The sequence below is a fragment of the Megascapheus bottae genome, chromosome 23 (assembly GCF_031878675.1).
Source record: "Megascapheus bottae isolate mThoBot1 chromosome 23, mThoBot2.hap1, whole genome shotgun sequence".
Classification (NCBI taxonomy): Eukaryota; Metazoa; Chordata; class Mammalia; order Rodentia; family Geomyidae; genus Megascapheus; species Megascapheus bottae.
Window position 1 is genome coordinate 21,043,685 of NC_143531.1, and position 17,850 is coordinate 21,061,534.

The window sequence follows — 17,850 nt, forward strand, 5'->3', positions numbered from 1 at the left end:
TGCTCAGAGCCTATCATGATGACAAAAGCAGAAACCACAGAGATGCAGATTCAAGCTAAGGAAACCCAGAGGCCCAGTGGCTGGCAGAAACTGGCAGAAGCTGCCAGAAGTCAGGGGCCCACACTTGTAATGCTACCTACTCAGGAGGCTGAGATCTGAAAATTACATGCAGCCAGCCCATCCAAGAAAGTCTGTGAGACTCTTATCTCCAACTAATCACCAGAGCCCAGCACAGCTACCTTACACCTGTAATCCTAATTACTCATGAGGCTGAGATTTGATGACTGAGGTTCAAAGCTGGCTCAGGCCTAAAAGTTCCACTGAGAATCTTTATCTCCAATTAACCTCAAAAACTGGTAGCGGAGCTATAGCTCAGTTGGTCGAGCACTAGCCTTGATCACAAAGGCTCAGAGATAGCACCCAGCCCTGAGTTCAAGCCCAACAAACAACCCTCCCCCCGCAACCTTCAACCCCAGCAAAAAAATAAAATAAAATAAAAATTATCCACCCAGAAAGGAAGAAATATAGCTGTGGTTCAAAGTAGTAGAGGCTAGCCTTGAACAGAAGAGTTCAGCAACAGTGCCTAGGCCCTGAGTTCAAGTGTGTGTGAGTACACACACACGTACACACACACACACACACACACACACACACACACACACACACACACAAATACTACTATTTTTTTTTTTTTTTTGGCCAGTCCTGGGCTTGAGCTCTGGGCCTGAGCACTGTCCTTGGCTTTCTCAAGGCTAGAGCCCTATCACTTGAGCCGCAGCACCACTTCCAGCTTTTTTCTATGTATGTGGTACCAAGAAATCAAACCTGGGTCTTCATGCATGCTAGGCAAGCACTCTACCACTAGGCCAAACTCCAGGCCCAGAAACACTTCTTTCTTAAGAAATTAATACCCTTTCCTCATACCCCAATCCCCCCCACCACATACCCACAGAGCAACAAGAGCTGGGCCAGGAGACTGATGTGTACACACATGTGTAGTGAGTAGTCACTCCTATTCAATAACTGAACCCTTTTGTTACAAGGCCCAGGTTTTCTGCCAGATTCACTTCCCTTATAATGAAGTAATTCTCCTTGAGAGGAATCCTCAGTTCATCCTGGAAGTTATCTGATGTTAACCTAATCCATTTACCTGGCATGCTAGGGCATGCTGGAACCAGAGTGAATGCCAAAGCTCACCCTGGAATCCCCCCACATACCCATGTACATGACAGACCTCCTTCAACCTGAGGCAGTACAAGCTGATAGTATGTGAAGAGTATGTTAGCCAGGTCGTCAGCTAAAACCTGAACTAGCAAGGATGGAAAATGTTTAAAACAACTTCCACCTCCCAATTTCTATCCACTGCTTAATGAGAGGCCATTGTTTCTCATTATTTAATCCTCTCTGAAAGCATATGCTGAAATGTGATTCCTATAACTGGAGCCCATATCAGACTCACCAGGAGGGCTGTTCAGAGATCCCCTCCCTTGGGCCTGCCTCAACAGACCTGGGTGAGGTCTGAGAACTCCATCCTCTAACAAGGTCCCAGGTGATGCCAAGGGGGATGTGCAGGGCAGGCACACTTGAGGCAGCACAGCCCTCCAAGGCTCTCTCCACACGGGGCTTTCGTGACTCATTTGGCAAGCACACTCAGCTACTGGCTTCCTACCATCCAGGCCCCTTCTCTGGCTAAAGCTAACTGAAGAAGTTTCCCACTCCCTAGACCAGTCAAGAGGTCAAGATGAGCAAAGACCCATTTCTGTCCTAGAAGGGGAATCTACTGTGGGGTGCTTCCAAGCAGAAAGTACCAGAGAAAGGTTCTTTTCACCTGCTCTTCTGGGCGGAGGCCTCTACAGCTTTCCTGCAATGTGACAGGCCAGGCATAGTCAAGAAAACATGTAGAAAGGAACCTAGTAAGCAAATCTACCCAGAACCACCTTGCCCCCTGGCTTCTTGTTAGGTGACATATTGCATCCCTATTTTTGGAGCTGTTTTGGGTAAGGCTTTTTTGTTACCTGCTGCTGAAAATAATCACAGAGCAAGCTAACAAGACAGCTCACCTCTCCATACTATAGTAGCATATGAGCTTAAAATGCCACATATAGAATTTCCAGATTGTTTCAAAGCTACACAGCAGAATGTTCATAGATGACCAAAGCTTCTTCCAACAGTGGTATATTAATGGAGGGATCAAATCACAGTAAAACTCTGTTGAAGATAACTCTGGGTTTATCTTGTAAAAACCATGATCTTTTTTTTTTTTTTTGAGCTTTACCAGAAACCATATAAAAAGTAAGTGTGACTTTTTTAAATGTAGTTGTTTCCATAAATTAATCTTAGACTTCTCTTACAAGAGCAGAATGGGTTAACACTTGAAAATAGTTACCTATCATCTCCTTATACATACAATAAAACAAGGCAGACAAATATACAGAGAAGATGCCTAGGTTCATGTACTGTTCTGATACTTCCTAGCTCTCTAGCTTTATTATTTTACCTTTATGAGCCTAATTCCTCACATATAAAATGGGATTGCTACCCCTTGGTCATCTGAGGACAAAACATGGGATAATACTTTGTAAATCAAAGTTCTAATATCAAGCCAATTACTTAAAGAAAAGAGAAAGGTTAATCATGACACCAGAAGAATTATCTCACCAAAAATTCCAAGTGCATACATCTGTCATAATTATCAGCTAAAAGAGTAATGAGATGGTAATTTAAACTGAACTTTGCCTACTGTAAATAACAATGGCCAATTAAAGGAACCAACACCCACAAAGTAGCACAATCCTAAAAGTCAATACTCTACAGTATGTATTCAAGTCACCAAGGTCTTTATGGGAGACCCTATACAATGGCTGTGCTTTCACTGAAGCTACTTCTGGGTATATTAGCAAGTATCCTTGGGCATCTCACAGGGATCAAATCATCTCCCTATAAAAGAAGCTGAGCGTAGGCCATCAGCCATGTGTCAGACAAACTGGATACCATAGAGATTAAAGGGAGAAAAAAAGCAGGTACAGCCATAAACCTGTTCTCAAACAGGGGAAGGAGTGTGTATATCTGAGAAGACAACACCAAGAAGATAGCCATCTTCTAGAGAACAAGGGAAAACCAGTGAGTGATTTTTAAATGACCAAAAATTCTTACTTTTTATTGACTTCAAAGAACTTATGCTTTTATCAATGACATCTCACTACATCCCAGGGCTTTGGAAAAACAAAGACCTACAACAAGCACAGTCTTTTTCGGACATCACTTATAAACTAATTGCAAAATGATCTAAAACAATGGTTCTAAAAACACAGACCATAGTTTGTATGAGATACCATCTAGACTACCATAGTAATTATTTGTAAAGTGACAACATTCTTTTGTTACCCTGAGGGAGGTCACTAGTACTCTTGAGTCATATTTCACATGTGAAAGCCTCTTAACAATAAACTAATCATTTGGTGATAATTCATTTAAAATAAAACAAGTTCCCAGGAGACCCCATTATTTTAATATCAGTGTTCCTAGACAGAGAACACAGCCTTGGGAAATGATATGGGTCATCTGAATGTTGAAAGCCAAAGCTGTGCTGCCACTTTAACAAATAAGAAGCCTGGCATCATAATGTATCTAGAATACCTTTGCAAAACTCCTCAATACTGCTACTGCTAAGTCATTAAGAGAAAGCCAAAGCACAATGCCATAGGCATTTAAAACATACCAACTTTAGAAACATACCAACTTTAGCTGGGCACAGGTGGCTCACACCTGTAATCCTATTTATTCAGGAAGCTGAGATCTGAGGATCATGGTTCAAAGCTGGCCAGGGACAGGAAAACTCATGAAACTGTTATCTCCCTTTAACTCCCAAAGAAGCTGGAAGTGGAACTATGGCTCAAGTGGAAGAATGCAAGTCTTGCACAAAAAAACTCAGGGACAGTGCCCAGGCTCTGATTTCAAGCCCCAGGCCTGGCATACACATGCATGCATGCGCATGCACGTGCATGCACACATACACACACATACGCATACGCATACACATACACACACACACACACACACACACACAATAATTGTTTTGTTTTGTTGGAGTTTTTTTTTTTTTTTTTGCCAGTCCTGGGCTTAAGCTCAGGGCCTGAGCACTGTCCTTGGATTTTTCTCAAGGCTAGAGCCCTACCACTTGAGCCTCAGCACCACTTCCGGCTTTTTCTAAGTAGGTTGTACCAAGGAACCGAACCCGGGTCTTCGTGCATGCTAGGCAAGCACTCTACCACTAGGCCAAATTCCTGGCCCCATACACTCAATAATTGTATAACTCAAAAACCCCCAACACTGATGCTATGGTTTCAATAGCAAATGAATATTTGGACATGAAGAATATATGAAATATAGGTAATCAACTGAAAAGACTAAACAAAACACTACTATATCTAACAGCTCTTCCACCTAGGTGCTACTAGGTGTGGTGTTGGGAACTTAGTTGAAAGACACAAGATTTTTGGGGCCAGGAGTTTGGCCTAGTGGTTAAAGTGCTTGCCTAGCATGCACGAAGACCCGGGTTCGATTCCTCGGTACCACATACATAGAAAAAAGCCGGAAGTGGTGCTGAGGCTCAAGTGGTAGAGCTCTAGCCTTGAGAAAGTCCAAGGACAGTGCTCAGGCCCTGAGCTCAAGCCCACGACTGGCAAAAAAAAAAAAAAAAAGAAAGACACAAGATTTTGGGCATCCTGTCAAAGGCAATTGCCTACCCAAGGATAAGCCCTGTGCTAACCATTTCTGGGGCTTTGTACAGCGCAGAAGATGGTCAGATCACTTAGTGGGATGAGAAGAGGCTTACAAGGAAACTAGGAAGACCAGTTCAAGTAAAAAATGTGAGATCCTGTCAACAGATAGGGGAATTCAATTCCAAGAAGGTGAACAAAGATAATGAAGAATATCTACCTTCCCCTTGGGGCTCTGAGCTCCTTTCCAGGCAGCACTTCTGTCTACAATTGGACCTTTCAGCTGAAAGGTCACTGACATTCAGGATTGGCCTTTAACTAAAACTATTTCCGGAGACCACACTTAGATGCTGTGTCCAAGCAGGTAAAAGTCTGAAAAGCAGGGGAAGAGGCCAGGCCAGGTGCTGAAGTGTAGCTCAACAATGGAGAACTTGCTACTGCACAAAGGCCCTGGGTTCCAACCTCAGGGGGAAAAAAAAAAACTGACAACACCCTTTCATACCTACCCAGTCAGCATGCATGACTTTCATAACTATTTTTTAGAACTGGAAAAATGGTCTATTCATATTTTGCCAATGTTTAAATTTTCACAGACTGCAATACTACCCTCTCCAACAAAACTTATCAGAGATTCAGAGAGAGCACAAGAGCCTTCCACAATGGATCAATGCTAGTAAGAGTTAAAGTCAGCTCTCATCACTGAGTTCCCAACAGCAATCTTTCTTTTTCAGCAGAGTAAATTACTGTTGATATTTGAGAACACCCAGGAGAAAAATGAAGATGGAGAGGGAAAAAAAGTTTTCAAGTAGTGCTTTCCTGGCTTTCAACCAAATATAATTACTGAAAACCTGCAGAAGATAAAGTCAAGATAATATAAACAAAATCTTCACTGAGGCCAATTATCTTGAAAGCTTCCCTCAGCTGTGTCTGAGGCAAGCTGCTCTAAAGGCTCCATGCCTAATCAACATGGTCTGGGCCTGGCCCTACCTTAGCAGACCTAGATTAAACCACGGACACTTCACCATCTACAAGATTCTCCCCAGTGCTATCTGCACTTTCTCAGTGTATAAATGGGAGACTCTTCTATAGTCAGGCATGTTTCTCTCATTTGTAGTAGTTTGTCTAAGTGAATTCTTGAGAGACATGAATTTGTTTTATGAAGTCGGTGAATAGCAGTTCCACTGATTTCAAGTACACCTCACAAAAGTTGGCATTAGTTCTTAAAGTTAAAATCACAGAGAAAGTTTTTGAGATGTACAAGAAAATACTAGTAACTCTGTACATTAAGATTAAGGATAAATAGCACAACAAACAGTTCTAGATTGTAACTTCAAGTGTGAATATTCATAGGTTCACAGTAATGCGAACAACTAAAAGCCTAAGTAAGAAAATAAGACAAACCTCCTATAGAGAAGAATTCTAAGTAACCTGTGCTACAGCAGCTCAATTCTACTTAATGACTTGATTTCAGAGTACAGTATGTGAAGAGGCTGAAAACGAGAAACCCCAACAGTTCCTTGGCAAGGTGGTCAACAGCAGAGTGAGGAGCCATGCTGTAGTACATACCCTTAATATGACAAAATAACAACAGCAACTTGCATAACTCATGCACATGGAAAAACATCAGACCAACTGAAACTAAAGGACAATTCACAATGCTCTTCCAAACCGACAATGTCACCAAAAAATAAGGCAAGTTCAACAACCTGTGAAGCAACCATAGCTAAGGAGACATGACAACTTAAGAGTAACATGGTATCTGGGACTTAAGGCTGAAAAGTGCGAGCTCGTGTTGAAGTCCAAGACCCTACTCAACAGGTGAAAATTTTGGAATTTTGTCAAAAGTGCTGGATTAGTTTCATGGGTAAACCTTTCAAACAACTAACAATTTAACAAAGCTGAAATGAGACTGTAGGGTGGCAGGAGTAAAGGGGAAGGTAGATGAATGAAAACAGGGCAGGGGACAAATATAGCAAGAATATGCAATGTATAGATGTGATAAAGTGGGAAGTGTGAAATGAGTCTATGGAAAAGTAAAAGACAATGGGGGGAAATGATGGAAGGTGCAACTCTGATCAAGAAGCACTTTAAATGGACACATTAAATTACAATCCCTCCAAATCATCTAAATTCAGAAAAAAATGGCCAGAAGCATCGGATAATTTTTAATATAAATACCTATGAACTCATATTGATATGAAGACTAAATGTAAGAGAATATATAAACCTCTCATACAGAATGCCAAATAACTGGCAAAGTTGAGGCTTAACTCCATCTAAGAACCTATGGGCAAAAGGAACATTAAGGAAACACTGGTAACATGCAAGTAAGTGGAGTGTAGACACAGTAAGAGACTCTGCATCTCTGCAGTGGCAAATAGACCAGAGTACTGTAAGACCTTTAACAGGGGAAACTTCCTGAAAAACATGCAGATTAGTACTGATCAGATTGTAAACCACAATTAAGGAGTTTTTAAATAAATGCAAAGATTGAAGTCAGAAACTACTGGGGAAGATATCTGGGGGGTGGGGGATGAAAATGGCCTAAAACTTATTGTGATGATGCTTATATAGCTTAGTGAACATACTAAAAATCAGCTGAGTACTTTAAATGTGCAGCATGTAAATTCTATCTCAATAATAGGTGACAACCAACTTTTCTTTTGATGAAATAAAAGTTAAGAGAACACTGCAGGCAATACAGATCAGTACTATTTTATAAAACTTTAATTCATTCTTTATAAACAAATATAAAAACTATATACACATACATACGTGTACATATTCACAGACCCTACATATGCCTGCAAGTAGTTGTAATGTAAAAATTATTTACTATAAATTACTATATCTAAATCATCAATATAATTCTCCCTTCGCCTTCCACATCTTTCACTTTACTCTGTCTAAAGACTGATAAGGTCTACTAATACCTTGACGTTTACTAGAAGCATGGCAAAAAATAAACTAGTTCTAATTAACAAGAAAGGGCTTTGGGAAAACAACTGGTACAGTGGCAGGGTATGAGGTTTAACGTATGTGAAGGCCTTAGGTTTGATTGCTAGCACCCAAAGAAAAAAAGCAAAAGTGGTCAGACGCAGTGGCTGTAATCCTAGCTACTCAGAAGGCTGAGATCTGAGGATCATGGTTCAAAGCCAGCCCAGGCAATAAAGACCATGAGACTCTTATCTCCAATTAATCACTAGAAAACAGGGAGTGGGGCTGTGGCTCCAGGAGTAGGGCAGAAGCCTTGAGCTGAAGAGGTGAGGGGCAGTGCCCAGGTCCAGAGTTCAAGCCCTAGGACCCACCAAAAAAACAAAAAATGTCAGGTGCTGGTGACTCAGACCTATAATCCTGGCTACTTAGGAGGCTAAGCACGGAAGGATCACAGTCTGAGGACAGCCCAGGCAGAAAAATCCACAAGACCACTTCTTAACCCATAGCTGGGTGAAGATGAGATTCTACCTCATCTCACCCTACAAACCAATGCCAGCTTCTCTTCCAAGCCCCCAGATTGCTGTCAGCATTTCCAACTGCAGGGCCTCTGTTGTGGGGCATTCTCTCTACCCAAAGCACTCTTCCTCTGCATGTCTTGGCTGTCTCTGCTTCTGCTGGTGTTAAGTTTAAATGTCACCTCCAATGAGGAGCCTCTCGTGTCCTGCCCACCTGCTGCCTTATCATTTTTTTACAAAAAACTAATCCTTGACAGTTTTGACCAATGACTGCCCCACCACCCACAAGGGATGTAACGTGTTAAGTCAAATTCATTAGCAGAGACTATAAACACCACAAAAGCCAAAAAGAAAGGGATACTACAGACATGATTAAGCACTAAACACAGACAAAATCACCCCAGAGGACATCCAGAGGAGAGGACAATGTGGCAGGCAGGTAGTGGTTACCTCCCTTCTTTTCTTACCTCTGTTCCTGAGAAGACTCTTCAGAATCATCCTCAGAATCACCCTATTGAAAAAGAAAATGTTTAATACCCGCTCCAAAGGAACACAAACAAGCCAACCAAAACACCTCCTCAACTCTCCCATAATAGCAAAAGTAGCATACTAATTGAGGTATTTATCGAAAGACACTAAAGACAAGTATAAAAATCAGTAAGTTACCAAGTGGTCTCTTGGCTCTTCTGGTTTAAAGCAAAACAAAACTACTAGTAAAAATTCTACCAGCTTAGCCAGGCACAGGTGTTTCATGCCTCTAATCCTAGCTACTTAGGAGGTTGAGATTTGAGGATCACAGTTCAATACCAGCCTGGGCAGGAAACTCCATGAGACTCTTCCAGTAAGCACAGAAAAAGCCAGAAGTGGCGCTGTAGTTCAAGTGGTGGAGCACTAGCTTTGAGCAAAAGGAGCTCAAGGACAGTGCCCAAGCTCAGAATTTAAGCCCCGGAACTGGCAAAAAAAAAAAAAAAAAAAAAAAAAAGTTTAAAAACCGCAGTCTAAACTTAATCTCAAAATGGGTCAGATATCACTTCTCTTCAAGCATCTTTCTTTTAACATTTAAGTTTAATTGCATAGGATAAAAGTTGGATGCAGGGGCTGGGAGTTTGGCCGAGTGCTTGCCTTGCATGCACAAAGACCTGGGTTTGATTCCTCGGTACCACATACATAGAAAAAAGCTGGAAGTGGTGCTGAGGCTCAAGTGGTAGAGCTCTAGCCTTGAGAAAGTCCAAGGACAGTGCTCAGGCCCTGAGCTCAAGCCCAGGACTGGCAAAAAAAAAAAAAAATCGGATGCTAATTAAAATCCCCAAGTATAGAAGACATTATTCTACTCATCTCAGAATTCTCTTAATGAATACCTGATATATTTTGACATCAATGTAAAATAGGCCGGTAATTTTGTAAATTACATAAATATCACACTCAAAAGCTTCTCCAATATCATCTGCCAAGCCTACTGAGTAGACATCTTGTATAATCAGTAGACCTTGTATAATACAGGTCATGGTAAAAAGGGAGATTGATTGAAACACAATCAGGGTCTCTGGAAATACACACATATATACACACACAGTGCTCTCTGCATGGCAGACACGCTCAGCCCACATTAGTATTTCTTAAAGGTCTCCACTGCTGGCCTCAAGGACCTGGACCTTGTAGTCCCACCAACTCCTCCACTGTGTCTTGTGAAACCACCTGGCCCAGGTTCCTCTCCACTAAGCCTCAACATAAGGCACCCTGAACCCCAAATCTGGTATCCTGTCCCAACCCAGCACTTCATCACACCTGTAGATAGTCCAACAATGCTTTATTTCCCCAATACCAAGAGCCCTGTGCTTTGCTCAGTTCTAAGCCCATGCCTTCTGGGTCGACTTAAAATTCACAGTCCGTTTTTCAAATGTTCCTGGACATATAAAACCGTGTCAAGCTCTATTCACTATATACCCATGTTAGTTATCGACATAAGGGAAGGGGGCTGCTGGCTTCAGATTGAGTTAGTCCCTTCCCTCTCTCTCATCCCTTTGCACTGCTCTCTTCCCTTCAGACATGCCTGTTCTTTCTTCTCTAATCCTTCTGCCTGCAAATATTGTCCATACTTCAATGTCTCAAGCCTTGGCTAGCAAGGCATAAAGGGCTTTCTTCTTCACTTTACCACTGCTGGCCCTACCCGTCCTGGGCATTACAGCAAAACCCATTCTCCCTCCAAATCTACTGTTCTCACTGCCTATGTGGGAGGGACCCAGTACTCAAGAACGTGCAGTGAAGACAGATGTAATCCCAGCCTTAAGCTGAGATAGGACAAGAAGTCTGGTTCACATGGTATGACCCTGTCTTAAAAATAAGAATTAAAAAAAAAAAAAAAGAATGAACCTACAATGGGACCTTAGTGTTAGTTACATATCTTCCAGGTTCTCTCTGACAGGTCAGCATAGCCCAGCACAGGCTTTAGCAAACATATTCCTTCCCTCTGCAAGCACACTTAAGCAGACTTTGACTCCAATGTAAAATGTTAGTGTAAAAGTTGAACTGCACTGTCTATACCATGTGAGGCTCTGGGCTGGGTCTAGTTACACACCCAATTCCATGCTATCTCCAGGCATAGATTCCCCCCACCGCTCCCAGGCATAGTTTTAATGTTAATCTCTTAAAGGGCAGGAACCAAATCCTCTTACTTCCTTATCTCTCCCTTCCCCCCCCACCCCAGTGCCTCAGGACCTTTGCAACTACTATGCAAATTCCCTCTATGTTTTCAGGGGCCAGCTCATATATGGCCTTCTCAAAGTGAGCTCTTGAATTAAAAGGGAAACCTTCATCACTGCTGCCATATTTATGTATGCTTATCAACAGACTGTGTAATTCAAAATTGTCTTTGTCATTACCCACATACCTTCATTGAGACTGCAAGTGCCACACAGGCAGGTGCTTCTGTTTACTGTGGCATCCTCTGCACCTGAAATAATGCTTAGCTCATAGACACGCTGAACAAATGTCTTGAGGGCTGAACATAATACATCTGTCTCTTTAATTCTACTAGAATAAACTAGTTTTGAAACTTCATTAACCATCTTTTTCAAAATCAAAACAGAAAACAAAGTATATTTCTCTGCTACAGGAACTTTATCACCACAATACTGTCTAGTTTCTGGTTATGATATGACACTGTAACATCATGGCCCAAAGCTCAGGTTCTGGAGCTACGACTTCCCTGGGTTCAAGTCCTACTAGCATTTTCTTATTGACTCACACAAGTTAACTCCTTTGTGCCTCAGTTTCTTCAGCTGTAAAAATCAGGTAGTAATACATGGCAGTTTTTACTGTACCAATAGGAGTTAATGCTCTGAGAGCGCTTAAGGCATGTTGGCAGGGCTCAGCCCATGTCAGCAATGTTGATAATGCAAGGAGATTAAACCAAAAATAAACCTCCATGACAAAATGATTTCCAAATACTAGCCAATGATTCATGACTGGAGCAGCTTGCTATTATTACATATCACAGTACCTGAGACAATAAAAAGAACCTAGATACCATTTCCTGTTTCACTTTCTACCAGTTTCCATTATCTATACCTTAGACTTAGGAGGTGAAAATAAACAAGATATGGTTTGGGAGGGCTTTTTTTTAACTGGTTGTGGGGCTTTAAGTCCAGGCTTCTGTACTATCCCTGAGCTCTCAAGGCTCGTGCTCTAACACTTTGTGCTACAACTCCATCTGCGGTTTTCTGGTAGTTAACTGGAAAGTCTCAGAGACGGGCACAGTGGCTCACACCTGCAATCTTAGCTACTCATGAGGCTCACATCTGAGGATCATGGTTCAAAGCCAGACTGGGCAGAAAGTCTAAGATATATCTCTAATTAAGCACCATAAAACCAGAAGTAGCACTGTGGCTCAAAGTAGTAGAGCATAAGCCTTGAACAAAAAAGCTCAGTGACAGCACTCAGGCTCTGAATTTATACCCATAACCAACAACAAAAAGAGGAGTCTCACAGACTTTCCTGCTCAGATTGATCTTGAATCACGATCCTAAGATCTCAGCTTCTGAGTAACTAAGGTTATAGGTGTGAGCCACTGGCACCCAGCAAGACATGATATTTTATTTTGGAGGGGGGTTAGTTGTGGGGCTTGAACTCAGGGCCTGAGCACTGTCCCTAAGCTCTTCAGCTAAAAGTTAATTGGAAATACGAGTCTCAAGGACTTCTGTGCCCAGGCTGGCTTTGAAAAGTGATCCTCAGATCTCAGCCTCCTGAGTATCTAGGATTGGAGATGTGAGCCACTGGCACTCACAAGACCTGGTATTTTAAAAGCATAAGTTTTCTCCTTCATCCTTGGATCCCAAGAGTTCAAGGCCAGACCATGGTCACTGTCCCATGAACAAAGCCAGCCCAATCCAACCTAGTTCCAAATAGGTGCTGCAGAGTGCTTCTCCTAGTTAGCTCCATCTCCATGTCTGTACCCCAAGCTTGTCAACCCAGGGACAAAAGGGGCGGGTCTTCTCACACAAGTTCAAGACTTCAATAAGAGATTCTAGGCTGAGCTTCTTACTGATGGAACTGATTAAAAAAAAAAAGTGGTTCTTAAACAGAGAGAAGAAATCAGTAGGCATTTCAACAGTTTCAGGACTGTCTGGCTGGACACATAACTCGAGTGGTAGGGAAAGATACAGGAAACTGCCTCAGCCCCGCTAGGAAGACCTGCAGAGGTCTGAGCCTTCCACAGAGCCTCCAAGCCACAGTGGCAGACTCTCACAAGGGAAATCCAGCTGTGGCAACAGGCACACACAAGATAGAACAAAAAAGCCAATACTCAAGATACTTAAGCAAGGGGCCAGGACTGTGACTTAGTGGTAGAGCACTTGTCTAGCATGCATGAAGCTCTGGGTTCGATTCCTTGGTCCCACATACACAGAAAAAGCTAAAGTGGTGCTGTGGCTCACGTGGTAGAGCACTAGCCTTGAGAAAGCTCAACGACAGTGCCCAGGCTCTGAGCTCAAGCCCCAGGACTGGCAAAAAAAAAAAAAAGACACTTAAGCAACACAACTCAGAGGAGGAGAAAGGGTGGTGATGGGACTGCAGGTTTGAAGCCAGGCAAGACCAGCCCTGAGCTACTAGCAAGCAAATAACCTAATGGGGTCCCCTGGCCAAGGATCAGGCACAACTCAGTGTTCCAGAGGAGTGAGCTGAGTAAAGGACTATGGGAGACCCAGAAGCCAGAGCAGATCTAGGGGTATCACCCAGGGCTTTAATCACAGGGACTCACAAGCAGACTGAAGGAATTAGAAGGTGCACTAGGTTGTACCCTGCACACAAGTTACTTCTTGGTTTCTGCATCATGGCCCTTTGGCAATCAGAGGACAGAACAACTTACAATAAGTTTAAGAAAGAAGTCTTTTCTTTGGTGGGGAGGGTGTGAGTCTTAAACTCTGGGCCTGGGTGCTGTCTCTGAGCTCTTAAGCTCAAGGCTAGCACTCTACCACTTCAGCCACAGCACCACTTCCGGTTTTCTGATGGTTAATTCAAGGTAAGAGTCTCCTGGTCTTTTGTGCCCAGGCTGGCTTTGAACCGCAATCCTCTGATCTCAGCCTCCATACCATTTGGGCCATGCTCTCAGCCCTTTTTTCTGTACTTTTCAGAGAGGGTCTTGAATTTTTGCTTAAGCTAACTCAGACAACAATTTGCTTACTTTCACCTTCCTGGTAACTAGGATTACAGGCCTGAGTCACAATGCATAGCCCTAAATACAGTTTTTATGTTAATGTACCAAATGATTTCATAACAAAAGTAATTATAAAAAGATCTGAATGCAACTGGGCCTAGCACACAAGGCCCACAGCTCCTTCAAAGCAGGAAATCCATTCAGGTTTTCCAATGACCACTAATATGATAGCTAACTATATCAGGTGCTCACTGTGCTCAAGGCACTTAATCCTCATGAAATCAGCCCCAACATTCCTCCACTCTACAAAAAGGAAAACAGAAAAAAAGGTGAACTGGGAGTAATGAGAGTATGTACTTAGCATTTTTCAGGTCCTGCTTCAAAGAGAGCCAGGACTCATCAAGATTCACAACCAGGACACTTGACCAAAGATAGATGTCTGCCAGTTCATAACAGTTCCAATAGTTCATGTATTATTGTATTAATGCCTAGTTATTCATATGCTTAATGACTTAGAGGCCCATCAGGAAAGGAAAAAATCAACAGTATATACAAAATAAGATATTGTACAAATGGCCATATCTTCTATCTGTTCCCATTTCACTTGTCCTGGAAGACTCTTTAGGGTTCCAAGTCATATTTCAGTCTAGATGAACAAAAGACGCAAGCTACTAAGCAGGGAAACATTCCAATTTAAGTAACTCCTGTAAATATTTTCTTTACAACAGCTTATACATGCACAAGAAAAAAATGCAAAGTACTTTGAAAAGAACCTCTTAAAAGTAACTTCTTAGATGCTGAGCATGGTAGCTCACACCTGTAATCCTGGCTACTCAGGAGGCTGGGAGTGAGGATCACCATTCAAAACCAGCCACAGCAGGAACGTCTAGGAGATTATCATCTCCAGTTAACCACCTAAAAACCAGAAGTAGAAGTGGAGCTGTGGCTCAATGTGGTAGTGTGCTAGTCTTAAGCACAAAGAGGCTCAAGGACAGCACCCAGGCCCTGAATTCAAGCCCCCCCCCAAAAAAAAATTTTAAAAAAACCCACAACTTCTTCTGCAGCTATGAAACAGACATGAACTCCTTGTCTGTATGTGCATGAGTACAGTAGGATAGGTCCTAAAAGGTGCATAGAAACAGAAAGCACTCTGAAAATTATTTTGAATAGTTTCACTTTCATTATAGCTTTGATTAAAATAGTGTGGCTATCAATGCCTCCATAATAAATGCTCTATAAAGGCAGCTTCTCAATTGTTTTTATCTAAACAAAATGCATTACACAAGCAAAATCAAACCATTTTCTAAAATAACTTTTGAGCCTAGAAAGTAATGATACCATAGACCTTAGCATTTTCATCTCTAGGCATTCTAACTATGTCTTCCACTAAAGCTACAACAATGAGATTTCTTAATTTTCTTTCCTGGTCTAACCAGCTAAGAGATGGAGACTGGAGCAGAGTAAAAATGTTAATGCATATATACAGGCAGCACTTAACCAGGGTGCTTTCGCGCACGCGCGCGCGCACACACACACACACACACACACACTTGGCAATGTCTATAGACATAGGGGGAGAGGAGGAGTGAGGTGTCAGGGCAGGTGTGCTAGCATGCCCAGTAGTCCAAAATAAATTAAGAGGTGGAGACAGTATGCCTCACTGGAGCCCAGTGACTCAAAACAACAACAACAACAAAACACCCACAAACTAGTAAGGGAATGGGGGTTGAGGAAAGAAGTATTAATAACTCAATAACTATTGGTACTGCTCAAGGTCCTACATTTCACCAGAGAGACTGCCACAACAACAACAAAAAATACTCCAGCCCAAAAGGTCACTCATGCCACTATGGAGCAAATTCAATATTCATTAACAGTAATCTTTAAGGTACATCAACTGATAAATATGGCTCTCTAAAGTGGCTGACAAACCATTTCTACTTTGTTCTTAGCTTTCTGTATTTTCCAAGCCCTGAACATCAGGCATGTGTTATTTACAATCAAGGAGGGAAAAAAATCATCCTGGGGATAAACTGAGAAAATGATCTCATGCTACCTGCATCCAGGAAAGACCCAGGAAATTTTCCTTTCTACCTCTCCACCTGGAAGCTGTTATGCATTAGTCCTGTTCAAAATGAGTATTTCAAATATCTCAAAACCAGAACTTCTCTCAAGAAGAGAAGCTTCAAGAGAGAAAGCTGACATGCAAAACTGTACTACTCTAATTTCAAGGGAAGGTACAGTGAGACACTCTGTTTTGAACCTTGCCACCAACATGGAAAGTAATGAGCAAGTAAATAACAGCACATAGGCTGACTACTTTCTTATCATTAAACACACACCTCTAAAATGTATTCGTTGGTCCTTTCTGCTGGTCAACAACTGGGATGTTACACTTACACAAGGACCTTTGTAGGTCAATGAGAATTTCTTGTGCAAGTCAAATCTTCCTTACAAGACAAAAGCTTTGTAGCACTACCTCTGTTGCAGCACAAAGTGCTCTACGCTAGATTCTCCACAGCCTTAACTATTTTTCTACTTGCTATCATTACATCAGTAATGAAGGGACCTGAAAGTCAAATTCTCTAAGTAGGTAAATTCTAACAGGAATTAAAGGCACTTGGAGAAAATCCGAGATTACCATCCTTTAAAGTCCTATCTTCATCCCAAAGTTACTTAGCGCTAATGGCAATTACCACTCAACAACATTCATGAGATCAATACTCCCGTTGTGCCCAACCTTCCAGTCCCTGGCTATTCACAGGGCACCAGCTGGCTTGGAGAGTAGTGTCCACCCAGAGACACTGGCCAGCTGAGAAGTGGGACCAGTGCTGGGGCAGTGGCTGGCTGGAGGCAGCCCTGTTGAGGTGGCCAGGACTCCCAATTCTGAACTTGGGGCGGCCACACTGCTGCCCTGTCACATGGCACCGCTGCCAGGTGTTCAGGCTGGGCGACCGTTTATTTGTCTTGCAAAGTGTCCTGGGCCTGTGAGTGGGGCCTCCCCCGACCCCAGCCTCACATGCCCTGTCACCTGGTCATCCTCACCTGAGTGGGCAGCAGGAGTTCCCCTTCTTCTGCCTGCCACAGCTCCACCACGTTCGGCAAAGGCTCAATCGCTGCACCGACAACCGAAAAAAGAAAAGAAAGAAAAGAAAAGCACCGAGTTTTTTAATGCACGGAAAAGAAACGCTTCCTGTTTCCCCAGCCGGCCCCCCTCAGTGCCACCCGCCTCCCCAAAACCAGTCTCCGTCCCCCACCCCCAGCAAGGGGGCCCCCCGAGGGGCGAGCCGAGGGTGGGAACACAAAGGTGGAGCCCCACGCGTGGGAAGGCGAGGGCGCCCGGGCTGGGGGTCCCGGGGGCGGCCGGGCTGAGGGAACAAAGCTGCAGGAAGCCGTGCCGCCGCGGGGCCCCGGCGCGCCACACAAAGCGGGGGCTGCGCCCGGGGCGCCGGGGCCCGCGCACAAAGGCTCCGGGGCGTGCGCGGCTAGCGGTCCCCGAACCCCGCGATGCCAGCCCCGGGGCCGGACACCGGGCTGCAGAGCCCCGGAGCCCCCGCCGCCCGCGGCCCCCCGGCCTCCCCAAGCCCCGCACGGATCTCAACAGCTCCCCGGGAGGAAGGGGGGGCGGACGGGAGGGAAGCAGCACCCCGCGGCGCCGGGCTGACCTTGTCCCTGAGCCCCTCCAGGGCGACAGCAGGGCAGCAGGACCTGGAAGACGCCCAGCAGGAGGTTCACGGCCGCGGCCGTGCGGCGGCCGCCGCTGGGCTGCGGGCGTCGGAGCCCCGCCATGCTGGTGGTGCTCGCCTCCTCTGAGGTGGCTCGCCGCGTTCGCCGCTCCCTCGGCGCCTCACTCTCCGCCTCGCTCTCGGACTCGCTCACTCGCTGGCGTCCCGGCCGCCTCGCCGCGCCCCGGGTCCGCCCCCGCGCCGCCTGCCACGCCCCGCGCCCTCCCCACCGCCGCCGCAGCAGCTGCCGCCGCCGCCGCCGCCGCCACCGCCGCCCCTCAGCCGGGGGCGCGCCGCTCGCTCGG

General features: G+C 44.2%; 1 protein-coding gene across 6 annotated transcripts in view; it reads right to left on the bottom strand.

Moving 5' to 3' along the window:
* Tmem131l (transmembrane 131 like) overlaps positions 1-17,699 on the bottom strand; it is a 127,965-nt gene extending 110,266 nt beyond the window's left edge. For 4 of the 6 annotated variants that reach the window (XM_090356844.1, XM_090356841.1, XM_090356840.1 and 1 more), the window contains exons 1-3: positions 17,529-17,699; positions 16,866-16,936; positions 8,638-8,681 (exon numbers count right to left, since the gene is read on the bottom strand). In XM_090356844.1, coding sequence (XP_090212970.1) covers positions 8,638-8,681; positions 16,866-16,936; positions 17,529-17,609 — 196 coding nt within the window. In that variant the 5' untranslated portion in view covers positions 17,610-17,699. Of the gene's footprint in view, positions 1-8,637; positions 8,682-16,865; positions 16,937-17,485 lie in introns of all 6 variants that reach the window. The other 2 variants (XM_090356845.1, XM_090356842.1) reach the window with 1 other exon arrangement.
* Between the last annotated feature and the right edge of the window lie 151 nt (positions 17,700-17,850).